This window comes from Acipenser ruthenus, chromosome 3 (genome assembly GCF_902713425.1).
Source record: "Acipenser ruthenus chromosome 3, fAciRut3.2 maternal haplotype, whole genome shotgun sequence".
NCBI lineage: Eukaryota > Metazoa > Chordata > Actinopteri > Acipenseriformes > Acipenseridae > Acipenser > Acipenser ruthenus.
The window spans coordinates 43,338,998-43,352,378 of record NC_081191.1 but is presented as its reverse complement, the minus strand read 5'-3'; the positions used below and the strand labels follow the sequence as shown (position 1 = coordinate 43,352,378).

At 41.3% G+C, this 13,381-nt stretch overlaps 1 protein-coding gene across 3 annotated transcripts in view; it reads left to right on the top strand.

Annotated features, from left to right (window-relative positions):
• Positions 1-13,381, top strand: part of LOC117394352 (neurobeachin-like protein 2) — a 137,857-nt gene that overhangs the window by 119,818 nt on the left and 4,658 nt on the right. For all 3 annotated transcript variants that reach the window (XM_033992526.3, XM_033992524.3, XM_033992525.3), the window contains 13 exons: positions 4-144; positions 456-586; positions 3,736-3,845; positions 4,410-4,527; positions 6,844-6,941; positions 7,279-7,392; positions 7,923-8,012; positions 8,263-8,372; positions 10,447-10,619; positions 11,478-11,572; positions 11,941-12,057; positions 12,435-12,596; positions 12,901-13,049. In XM_033992526.3, coding sequence (XP_033848417.3) covers positions 4-144; positions 456-586; positions 3,736-3,845; positions 4,410-4,527; positions 6,844-6,941; positions 7,279-7,392; positions 7,923-8,012; positions 8,263-8,372; positions 10,447-10,619; positions 11,478-11,572; positions 11,941-12,057; positions 12,435-12,596; positions 12,901-13,049 — 1,608 coding nt within the window. The remainder of the gene's footprint in view (positions 1-3; positions 145-455; positions 587-3,735; positions 3,846-4,409; positions 4,528-6,843; positions 6,942-7,278; positions 7,393-7,922; positions 8,013-8,262; positions 8,373-10,446; positions 10,620-11,477; positions 11,573-11,940; positions 12,058-12,434; positions 12,597-12,900; positions 13,050-13,381) is intronic.

The window sequence follows — 13,381 nt, the reverse complement described above, 5'->3', positions numbered from 1 at the left end:
CAGGTACGAGAGTTTTGAGGACTCCACTGGCACCATTGATAAATTCCACTACGGCACACACTACTCCAATGCAGCGGGAGTCATGCACTATATGATCCGGACAGAGCCCTTCACCACCCTGCACATCCAGCTGCAGAGCGGCAGGTAGGGCACAGCACAGCACACGGCTGCATACACAGCAGGGCGCATACAGCAGGCTTCATACAAGGGCTTGGTTGGCTTTGACAACTGCGTCCTGTATTTTTAGATCACTCTTTTGCAGTGTAGACTCAAAAAGTACCCTAATATACTGCTTAAATACAACTGTAGTTAATAACTTGTAGTTCAGTTTAATATGATTATCTTTAAGTTTGACATAAACAAGTGCTGTTTTTTTTTTTTTTAGTGTGTGTTATACAAAGTAAATGTGGTGCTGTGTCTCCCCCTTCTGATGGTGTGCTGCCATTGATCCCCAGGTTTGACTGTGCAGACAGACAGTTCCACTCTGTGCACGCAGCCTGGCAGGCACGTGTGGAGAACCCTGTGGACGTGAAGGAGTTAATTCCGGAGTTCTTCTACTTCCCAGAGTTCCTGGAGAACATGAACGGTAAGTGGAGATGCTGGCTCCCTGCAGTGGAGAGGGACTGGCCGGTACTCCCTGTGCCATTCTCGGCTGTCGCTTTACTGTGATCTGACAAGCTGGAGAGTGCGATCTTAAGCCCTGTGTGAGACAACTGCTCTTCCGAGTTCATACTAATTAACCAATGTCAGACACTTTTAGGAAGTATTTATCACAGGGGTGCACAATTCTAGTCCTCAAGGTCCAGAGCCCTTCTGGTCTTTTTTCTACCTGCACCCTAAGTTACTTTAACTGTACCCATATAAACTCCTTCCAGATCTTAATCAATTATTTAATGACACGTATAAAACCTTGAGGACCAGATTTGTGTGCCACTGGTGTACTGTATGCTTGTTGTGTTAAAAAAAAAACAAAAAAACAAAAAAACACAAAAAAACACTGTAAAATGATTTAACCCTTTGCGGTCCTATGTCGGACCAGGTCCGACATTGCAATTTTCCCTTTCCGGTCCAATGTCGGACCCTGTCCGACATCATCAAAAAGACATAAAAAACAGGTCTCTAGTCGTTTTTTCTCCAGAAAAAGCCTAGAAAACCATTCAATGGCCGAGTGAGACCGATAGGAGCCGAGAGAAGCCGAAAAAAAAAAAAAATGGGCGTATCTCATGAATACTGATAGCCCCGACACAACATAGATAACACGGACATAAACAAACAAGATAGCTGCTTCTGCATCCAGCGCTCAAAGAATATCGCAGACATTTGCAGAGCTTTTTTTAAATGTTATAGTAATGTTATAGTAATAGAATAATGACTTGGATCGCATTATTGAGGAGTTTGGTGACAAAACGAGTGATCAGGAGAATTTATCGGTATGTACTATTATTAAGACGTATGTGAAAAATATAGCGAACAAGGGGTGGGGCGGGGCTGGAGATGCAGTACTGAGTGTCCTGTTGATATGCAGTGCCTTTTAAACCTGTTTTACTGTGAAAAAAAATACTTTTAAACAGCACGTCTAAAATAAACTGCATGTGTGAAAATAAATTTGATCTGATGCGCCTGAGACGTGCTGAATAAATGGACCGCAAAGGGTTAATCTCTTTGCTCAAATTTCTAAATGGTTTGGATAAGGTTAACTTAAATCACAAATTCACCTGGAAGCTGAGTTTCTTACCTAGTCAGATGAACTCAACACACTGAGTGAACTCCCAGTCTCCATGTTGCTTGGGTCAGGAGAACAAACTGATCTCTTCCCTAAAGATCCTTACAGAAGTGTTACACAGGATTTTCCAAAAGTTAGGTCAACCACAGGTAAACCTATTTGCTGCAACAGAGAATGCTCAGTTGGCCCTGTTTAGCTCCTGGTTTCAAGAAAAGGAAGAAATGACAACAGATGGTCTGTCCATTTCATGGTGAACCACACTGATGTATGCATTCCCTCCCATACCTCTAATCCCAGCGGTACTCGGGAAAGTGAAGAGAGACAGGACCATTATTATTCTGGTAGCCCCTTATTGGACCAAGAGGTTTTGGTTCTCAGAGATTCTGGAACTAGCAGAAGCAGGACCTTTGCATCTACCAGTAAAGTGCAATCTGCTGTCTCAGAACAAGGGGAGGATGTTGCACAACAACCCTTCATGATTACAAATAACTGCCTGGAGATTGAATGACAACAAGGATTATCGGAAACAAGTAGTCAGTATCTTACTTAATGGAGAGAAATTGTTCTTTGGTGTAACACCAAATCACTGGATCACTCAGATATCTCTCTAGCTACTTTTTTAACTTGCCTTAGCCACTTATTCCACAAGGGTCTGTCAGTATTTTCTATCAAAGTGCATGTAGCTGCAATATCCAGCATTTTATCCGGATGGGAAAATCAATCTGTGGGCTCCCATCCTGCGGTGTCAAGATTTCTTAAGGGAGTCAACCGCGTAAGACCCCTGAAGAGACATGTCACTCCTCAATGGAGCCTTAGTCTGGTACTGAAAAAGATCATGGGACCACCTTTTGAACCTATGTCTACATGTGAGGAGAAGTTTCTTACACAGAAAACTGTATTTTTAGTGGCTGTTACATCAGCCAGAAGGGTAAGTGAACTTCAAGCATTAGTCATTGATGCACCCTATTTCCAGTCATTTAAGGATCGGATTGTCTGCAGGCCTAATCCCCAATTCTTGCCGAAAGTGGTAACACACAATTTCAGCTGGACCAGGTCATAAATTTCCTGATTTCTGCCCTAAACCCCATAAATGAGAAGAAGAGGCCAGACGACCTAATTGACGTCTGGAGAGCATTTAATTTCTATATTCACAGAACCATAAGAACCAAAAGAAGGCCATCAGGACACAAGATCTCTTCTTGTATAGAGTTTTGTCATAGACTGGACAAGAAACATATTCCAGGATCTATAAGAGCCCATTCAGTAAGAAGAGTGGCTAATACATGGGCAAATTTCAAATCGGTTCCCATTCAGGACATTTGTAAGGCTGCTACATTGTCATCTGTCAACACTTTTGCAAATCATTATAAATTGGATGTGTCATTTTCTCAACCACTGTGTTATCTGCGGCTTCATGCACTAACATCTGACCTTCCACCCTTGTTTTCTATTCCTTTGGTAAGGTTCACTCTGTGTGGAGTTCATATGACTAGGTAAGAAGATGAAGATTACCTGTAATTTTTACCTGCAGTCGATGAACTCCACACACCTATATCCCTCCCTCCTTTTCCCCCTTTCTTTCTATGCTATGTTTTTTTTTTTCAAAAATTGGACAATGTTACTAAATGGGGGCGTGTTTTTATGGAGAAGGGATAATATTCTGGCGCCAGCAAGGATTATTTAAGGATCTCTGAGAAAGAGATTGGTTTGTTCTCCTGACCCAAGCAACATAGAGACTGGGAGTTCACTCGGTGTGTGGAGTTCGTCAACTACGAGGAAACCATATTACAGTTAATCTTCGTCATATACGTTTTAGATTGGCAGGTAGTAAGGATTTTCTTATGCAGAATAGTTTACTAGGTGACTTGTAACAACTAATACACTGGGATCATGTGCTCTAGGTGGAATTCTACCTGCTTTGATGTAACCCTGCTGAACTCACAGAGCTCTGGGCTGGAGTTTGTGTGCAAGTTAATGATCCACTCTCCTCTTACTCTGTTTCTCTTCCTCAGGTTTCGACCTCGGCTCCCTGCAGATGTCTTTAGATAAAGTGCACAACGTCGTTCTACCAAAGTGGGCTGAATCCAAGGAGGACTTCATCCGAAAGCACAGGAAAGCACTGGTATGCCATCCAGTATCTTACCTGTCCGTTGAAGCTTTAATAGGTCAGCTTAGTCCAGAGATGCACTGTCAAGTGTATTCCACAGTCGAGCGCTGAAGCCTGTCTTGTTGTGTAATGTGCTCTGCTCTGCTGCTGACCTAGAAAATGTGCTTTTTCACCCCTCAATATCTGGTGTTTACAGAACAGTTCAGTATTGTATGTTGTACATTTACAGGTAAAGAGGTTGAATTGTATCTTTAAGTGTCTTGATTAGGAAGGTCATCTAAACAATTTCACAGCTCTAATTCAATTCTTCCCCTGGTCCCAGTTAGGTTTTACTGTAATGGTTGTACATTATAATAATAATTAATAGACGTAACATATTCATTATTACTGTAAAGAAATAGACAGATACAAAATTAAACACTGTATAAAATACAACCAAGAAGGCAGTGTAGTGTTAAGGAACGATCAAATGTTTGCAGTATTTCTGAATACTTACTTTCTTTCTAAACTGAACATTACTGAACAACGGAAGAATAGAATCACTTTAAGATAATGATGCTGGCTTTGTTTCCCCTGCAGGAGTGTGAGCATGTGTCTGCTCACCTGCATGAGTGGATTGACCTGATCTTTGGATACAAGCAGAGGGGACCCGCTGCAGTGGAAGCACTCAACGTCTTCTACTACTGCACCTACGAGGGTGAGGGAGAGGAGAGGGAAGAGGGAAGAGGGAAGAGGGAAGGGAGAGGGGAGAGGGGAGAGGGGAGGGAGAGGGGAGAGGGGAGAGGGGAGAGGGGAGAGGGGAAGGGGGAAGGGGGAAGGGAGAGGGGAGAGGGGAGAGGGGAGAGGGGGGGGAAGGGGGGGGGGTCTTGCTGGGGTGAGGCTCCAGCCTAGGGATGATAGATTCTTACCTCGTATGATGAACTCCACACACAAAGTGAACTCCCTGTCATACCTATCAATATTCACTTTAAGCAGCACAGAGTCTTTTCATGAAAATGTGTAAGTGTGACATACTGATAATAATAATTTTAAAAAGTAACAGCACTCTAATGGAGAGTTCTCATGATGGATTTTAATCAGTTACAAAAATTCCCAACATGTTAAAGTTTAAACATTTAAATGTGTTCAGCACTAAAGTTTAAACGATTAGGAAATGAAGATTACCTACAATATGGGTTCGTTTGTTTAAAATTTTTTTTTTTTTAAAGTGTTATTTTTCCTTTTTCCATTTTTTGTCTGTCCAAAGCACAGACTTGGTGTAGGCGTTCGCATTTCTGCGTTTTTGTTTTGTTTTATATATATAATTTTCCTCTCCTTTTTTGTCTTTCAGCTAGTTACTTCTTTCTGGATTTCACTTTTCCTGTTAGTGTCGTTTTCCCCATGCCCTCTGTTTGTACATCGTGTGGTTCCCCACTTTCACTGCCTTGTAGTAGGGATCTGTGTTTAACCTCTTCTTACTGAGGCCCTTGTAACACTATGTGCTACAAGAATTGTGTGATTTTAGGAGTCAGCTGTTTTACACCAAAATTGCCATATGTTCCCTTTCAGATACCCCAGGCAAACATTTTTTTTTTTGGTCTCACACTGAAGTTTTCATTGGTGCCACATTTTTGTGGATTTTTGGACCACAAAATACAGCTATTATTAAGAACAAAATGCTACTTTTTCACAATGTATTTTACCTACATCACATTTAGTCCCTAAAATACTGATGTTTGATGTAAGATTTGCCTATGTTGTGTGTGCATCTTTTCATTGGTTTGGGGGGTTTTACGTGCTTTAAGCTGACACCAGGCCACTTTGACTTTTCCACTTTGAATTATGCAGCCCAAGGTGTATATCACCCACCCTAATTTCATGTGCCCAATACGCCACCAAAAAATGAGATACCCTGGCACAAGTATACGTTTTTAGAATCTGCACAAAATAAGGATTTTGTGCAGATTTTATGCAGTTTCTTACCCATAATCCTTCTGCAACCTGTCACTGTATGTAGTAAAAATCACTTGTTTTTCACAATATGTGGACCTGTAAATCTGACAGCTTTTCCACTGTTGAAAAAATAGTAGATTTGAATTGCTGTGAGTGTGCCGAGTTCAAAAATACCAAATATGCACAGTTTTGCATGTGTTTACATGCCCTAGACTGACACCAGGCCATTTTCACTTTTCTACTTCAAATTATGCAGCCCCGCCCACCCCAATTTCATATGCCCAATATGCCACCAAAGAATGAGGTACCCTGGCATAAGTATACTTTTGAATCTGCACAAAGTAAGGATTTTAGGAATAGGTAACATAACATCTCCTTTCAATGTTTTGTTATCCACAATCCTTCAGAAGCCCGAGGTAATGTTGTCGCATGAGATCAGAGGGGAACAAAAAGCTAAGCTCTGTTTGAGCTGGTACAACTCTAAAAGGATGCTTGCTATTACTTATATATTACTCATCAAAGTAGTCATCACTCTTGCAGTAACAACTGCAAGCAATTAGCATCTGTTTTCTGTTTTAAGTTTGGTTAAAACCTATTTACGAACTTCCATGACCAATCCTCGTCCGAGTGATCTGCTTGTAATGGCAAAAATAATTGGTAAAAAAAATTGAATTTGATGTCTGGTTGATTTCTTTGCAAAAATGAAGCCGAGACGATATCCGCTGCTTCACTAGGTTTATTCATGCAATGCCAGAGCTTTTGTGAAGTGACGCCACTGCTGACAAATTCATTTTATGGTGGGGTAATACATCAGAGGTAATTCGTGTTGGCCACGCCCAGTCCTCCAAGGTTCTGAGTCTGAATGTGTTTACTTTGCATCCAAAAACTAATAAGGGAAAAATAGCACGCAGTGATGGTAAACTTTTTTTTTTTTTTTTTTAATTATCCGACCTGTAAATATTCCCTTTAAGACCACATGGAATTGCACAGCTGTGTGGCAACATGGAGCCTGTTTGGCAGTGAGCCTGCCCTGCCCTGCCCTGCCCTGTGTATAGCTGACTGTTTGTGGTTCTCTATGCAGGCGCTGTGGACCTGGACGCCATTGCAGACGAGACAGAGAGGAAGGCTCTGGAGGGGATCATCAGCAACTTTGGACAAACTCCCTGCCAGCTGCTGAGGGTGAGCCAGCATGTCTGATAGTCCTTTCCATGGAGTGGATTATCACAGCCCGCCCTTTCACTATGCACTTCATCACCTACCTATCTCTGTTAAAGACGCCCAATCAACCCAGAACAAACACTTAACCTGAATGTTATTAGCTGTCAAGGGGATGATTTGTACAGGTGAAAAAAAAGAACATTTTAAAAGTTATGAATGTTGGATTATTATGTTAACTGAGCCAGCAAGTCTTGGGCTTGGCAGCGGTCTAATATTGATGACTTACCCTTTTCCATGGAAGGGCCTTTCAGCGCAGTTCTGTAACCCAGTATGTGTCTATCTGTCTGTCTGTCTGCAGGAGCCCCATCCTCCCCGGCTGTCTGCCGAGAACGCTGTGCGGCGACTGGCTCGCTTTGAGAACAGCCCCCCCAACCTCCTGGATCACCTGTCTCAGCTCAAGGCCTTTGTAGAGGTACTTCCTCCCAGTGTAGGGGGGAGGGGGGGTAAATGTAATATCAACAATGGGGAGGAAGACAAACAAGGTTAAAGATAGGGGAGATAAACTTTTTAATTTCATGTTTTTATTCCATAGGCTTTTTTTTAAAGAATTATTTATATTTAGCATAAAAAGAATTGTGTTGAGTCCTGGAAATGGAGGCAGACCAATTTTAATGTTTTCCATGAGTGTATATATAACTATTAAAAGCTATTCAAATGTAACTGTAAAGCACTTGATAGAGTTGCATTTAGAAATGTAAAAGAGACTAAAATTCAATGATACATTTTTTGACAATGACAAATGTCTTCTATGTATTCCAATGAAAAAACGAATTCTAGTCAAAATGTTTGTCATTTGAATTTTAGTTACTTTTAGTATTTCTAATATCTGATGTAGAAACTGAATTGTTATTAGCTTGCGAGAGTGAGCTGTGAAATTCATATTTATTCAGGGCAGCGCTGGCCGTGCTGATGAGTTTTAATGACATGGTGTTTCTCTTCCAGAGTATCAGTGATAACGTTTCCCTGGTACAGGCTGTGGTTCCCAAAAACCAGGCCCGCTCTTTCATCACCCAGGGCTACCCGGACCTGCTGGTAAAGATGAGACCCCCATAGTGGGAACTTCCTCTCCTGCTTCAGTCTTTTCTCCTCTCTCTCTCTCTCTCTCTCTCTCTCTCTCTCTCTCTCTCTCTCTCATATTCATGATTCAGCTTCATTGTTGTTTAAATCTCTTGGGGTACTCTTTCCCTGCCATGACACAGTATTTTTTATTGTTTTGGTAGTTCTGGCTGAACTGCACAGGAACTCAATTTCCCACAATCCTTTGTTCTCCCCTGTCTCCCAGATCACAGTCAGTGCCAGTGGATTGCTGGGAACTCACAGCTGGCTGCCCTACGATAAAAACATTGCCAACTACTTCAGCTTCAGCAAGGACCCTACTATCTCCAACCCCAAGTAGGAGAAGCCTCTCTCACAGCTCTGCTTTGCTGTCATACTGTAATTTTGTACTAATGCATTCTCTAGACTGCACTGCATTGAAGTTGATAGCTCTGAGATCCCCACTACTGAATTGCCTTTACAATACTGTATTGAATGTACTGGCTGTGATGCCCAGTACAGTACTGAGTTCTCTATACTATACTGTATTGAATGTGCTGGCTCTGATGCCCAGTACAGTACTGAGTTCTCTATACTATACTGTATTGAATGTGCTGGCTCTGATGCCCAGTACAGTACTGAGTTCTCTATACTATACTGTATTGAATGTGCTGGCTCTGATGCCCAGTACAGTACTGAGTTCTCTATACTATACTGTATTGAATGTGCTGGCTCTGATGCCCAGTACAGTACTGAGTTCTCTATACTATACTGTATTGAATGTGCTGGCTCTGATGCCCAGTACAGTACTGAGTTCTCTATACTATACTGTATTGAATGTGCTGGCTCTGATGCCCAGTACAGTACTGAGTTCTCTATACTATACTGTATTGAATGTGCTGGCTCTGATGCCCAGTACAGTACTGAGTTCTCTATACCAGGGGTTACCAAAGTGTGGGACACAGTCCCGGGTGGGCCGCGGGAGCAATGACATTCTATTTATTTTTTTCTATTAATAGCAAAAAGCAGGCGCCGGCAACAGCTGTAACTGTAGAAAAATAAAGTGTAGTAAGGCAGGTATTGGCCATTCGTCGTCTGCTACCTTAATACTGTACTTACACATGTCAGTCGCATCCTGGCTTAAATGTACTTCATCATTATAATAATAATAATAATAATAATAATAATAATAATAATAATAAAATAGATTTGTTTAAACCTTATTAAATTAATATCAGAAGATACGGCTAGTTGATCATTTTGGTTGATCAAATGTAACTTTGTTTCAATACATGTAAGCAGATATATTATGAGCAGATTAAAAGCACTGTTGTTATAAGACGTTAGTGAGACCAGACCGTCATATAAAATGTATATTGTAATAATAGTAAAATCACATTAATTTACGGGGTTTTAATGTGAAACAACCAAATGTGCTTTTAAATCATCCAAGTCTTTACTTTCTCATTAAACGCAGAATGAAGAACGCTAAATGAGAGTGCAACATTTTAACAAGTGACTGGTCTGTATTAATGTTAATACAGTTACAAATAGTGATTGTAATAATGTGTGTCCTGGATTTATTCTTTTTTACATTATAGATTAAATCGCATATTAAAATGTTGCACTCTCGTTTGCATGCAGTTTCTTCGTTCTGCACGCACCAAAACGCGTACATTAAACCAATTTTACTACTAAATGGCTAGCAAGAATCAATTGTACTCTTAAAGGGGAAGAAAACGTTGGGAGAAAAACACAGAAAAACAGCAGCCCTAAATATTATAATAATATTCAAGTTCTATCAACTACCCCTTAAAAAGGGAATATAATATATTAGAAAGCTACTTGTTAAGTCAATAAAAAAATGACTCATTAATGTAGCATGATTAAGAGTAACTCCCTTTATAAATGGCTTATTTTCAAAGAAAAAATACAAAGCCTTTTATTCCTGGTGATATTTTTCAGTTTCCATTGTATTTGAAAATAAGTAATTTTAGAGAGCTCATCTTTAAACAATGAAAGTAAGTAGCTAAGTAAAGTCTTTTTTTAGGGTGGCTAATTGCTGATCCAGAAGACACAGCCAAAGGCTTCTGCAAATACTGTACCAAAAAAAAACGAAACACATTAACAATGCTACTCCACACTCTGCCTTGAATAAAGTAAGCTGTTTCCAAGTAGCATCCATGTTGGAGGTTAAAGATAAAAACAGAAGGGTAGAATTGAAACTAGCGTTTGTAGTGGCAGATCACACCACCATTTCCATTGTGGATTGCTTGTGTGAGATCGTCACACTGTAAATGACACAGACTGCACCAATCTCAAAGACATCCAGCTGCACAAAACATTGAATGTGCAGGTTCTGATCGCCACTACTGAGTTCTCGCTACGATACTGTATTGAAGTTGTGTACCCCTCCTCTCTCTCTCTGCAGGACCCAGCGTTTCCTGTCGGGACCCCTGTCCCCGGGTGTGGAGCTCACCTCAAAGATCCTGGTGGTCTCGCACGATGGGAAGCTGCTATTCAGTGGAGGGCACTGGGACAACAGCCTACGGGTGACGGCGCTGGGCAAGGGGAAGGTGGTTGGGCAGCTCTGCAGGCACATCGGTACGTCAGCCCATGGGCTAGGGCATTGGGGGAGCTCAGGAGAAGAGGCACCTCCTGTTTGCAATGCACCTGACTCCTGTGGTGCTTTCTGGTGATTTAGACCCTTAAACTTGGCCTTGAGGTTTTGGTGATGCATCACCAGTCATGTAACCCCTTAAGGTACATACGGAAATGAGCAGCAGATGTTCAGATGGTTTCTTAAAATACATTTGAGAGTGACTCAAGTATCATGGGAAAACTGACAATTTGGATGATCAGATCCAATCTCTTAGTACATTTTAAAGCCTGTTTTGTGCACCTCATTGCAAAACTAAGAAAGTTAACATAATTATTTGGGAGGACACATATGTCCCTTGTACCTTTTAAAGGGTTAAAAAAGCAACAGCCTTTTGCTGCAGCTCAACACTAGTTTATTTCTCAGTTATCATGATGGAATACTTTAAGAAACTGAGCTAATCCAAAATCCACCACAGTCTCCAGCTGTGAAACCACACTGCTAATCATTTCTGTTTTGTGTTGGTGTTGCATTTCACTCATTAATACTTAACAGTTTTATTAAACATTTTTAAAAGATCATAAGAAGATAACGCATGTACAAGTTTATGAGTGACAGGAGACCATTCAGCCCATCACACCCTTCCAGTTCCTAGTATCTGATTTAATCTAAAAACTTCACCATGGCTAGGTAACCCATTCTATAAACTCGTCTCTTTCTGTGTAAAGATGATGCAGTTGAAAGTCTAATATATATAAGTTATAGCTGATAATACGATTCCCATTAATTTTTCAGTACAATTAGTAAGAGAGTTAGGAGACCTTGCTGCTGCCTGGTTTAATGGTCTTCTCGTCTCTTTTAAGACATCGTGACGTGCCTGGCGCTGGACCTCTGTGGAATCTACCTCATCTCCGGCTCACGGGACACCACCTGCATGGTGTGGCAGGTCCAACAGCAGGTAGACATGTTGGAGGGTTAGGGTTAGGGATGCATACACAGTTTTTTATAAGGTTTTGTATGTAATCAGTCCTAGTAATTAAGTCTGTAAATGTACATTTCATGCTAAACTGTCATACACATTTTCAAAGAAAATCCTACTTAAAAAAGTAAGTTTGATTTAGTGTTTTTTTTGTTTATTTTTACTTTTGTATTTGTTTAAACTTTTACACATACAGAAATTAACTTTCTGAAAACACAGTTTATGCAATTTCCCCATAAAACCGGACGGTCTGAGTTTAATGCTTAGTAAAATATTATGTTGCTTTGGATTTCTGTTTTGTTTAAGCAGTGCAGTGACAGCCAGTTCTCTTCTCCTCACCTCTGCAGGGTGGGTTTTCCTGTGGTCTGGCTCCAAAGCCGGTTCAGGTCCTCTATGGCCACAATGATGAGGTCACCTGTGTGGCCATCAGCACCGAGCTGGACATGGCGGTCTCAGGGTCAAAGGTGAGGGGTCAGGTCCTTCTAAAGAGTTTAACATGAGCCAGTATCTAACTATCATGGGATCAGGATGGAGCAAAAATATGTGTTATTCCTTGCAACCTCTCCCTTCATTTTGCCATTGCTGATACACTGTCTTGGAGCAGCCTACCTACACAACTGTCCTTGCTACTGTGGAACCTGATGGATCTTTGCTTTCATTCATTTCTGGCAGTTTGCAATTGTAAGGCACATTTGTCTTGTAGGTTTTGCTGGAGCTGTCACACTCTGTCTTACTCAGCTGTTTTGTAAACTGAGTGACACCCTCCTCTGCGTGCTCTTAATGTCTAACTCCTCCATCCCTTTCTCTCTCTCCTCTCTGTCTCCATATCTCCCTCTCTTAGGACGGCTCATTGATCGTGCACAGTGTGCGGAGGGGTCAGTTCATGCGGACCTTGCAGCCAGCCTGTGAGCGCTCTCTCCCGGTCACTATCTCTGACCTGGTCGTGGGGCTGGAGGGCCATATCGTCACACAGACCATCCTGCAGGGGAGGAGCACGGTCAAGGTAATGGGAGGGAGGTGTGCTAAACCTTGTATGAAACTTATTGTTTATTTATTTATTTATTTATTTATTATTATAGCTACTAGATAGATACTTTTAGTTACCTCACTTGTAAGCCTGAGTGTGTTCAATGTGAATGTAGAACAAAACATTGTCTTCAGTTTAGATTAAAGTAGTAGAAATACTGTGTCTGTTTCTCAGTGTCTGCTACTGTGTCTGCTGCCTGAGTGACTGCGCCTCTCTCTCTCTCTCTCTCTCTCTCTCTCTCTCTCTCTCTCTCTCTTTCTCTCTCTCTCTCTCTCTCTAGGACAAGTTCTCCCTGCACTTGTACTCTATTAACGGGAAGCTGCTTGCGTCGGTGGTTCTGGAGGAGCAGGTGTCGGCGATATGCCTATCTCAGGAGCACGTCATCCTGGGTACAGTGCAGGGCTCCCTGTGCATCCGAGACCTCTACAGGTAGGAGCAGCAGTAGTACAGCTGCCAATCAGAAGAACTGTTTAGACAAACGTTCCAACCAGAACATATTAAGGACATTTCGATTTAATTGTATAAGAGTTTATTTTTAGTACTGTTATATACACTTTACCATTATCACCGATTTACCATGTTTTATATAGTTCCAAGGGAAAATTCCCATTTCTTAAAGAATAGTGGAAATGTAATTTTTTTAGCACTCAAATGCAGCAAAAATGTGCCTTATTGACTCACTAACTGTTAGACTACAGTTAGGAACTTGGCAGCCGGTTTAGTTTGCTTTTGGTAAATGATTGAACACGCTGCATAGAACT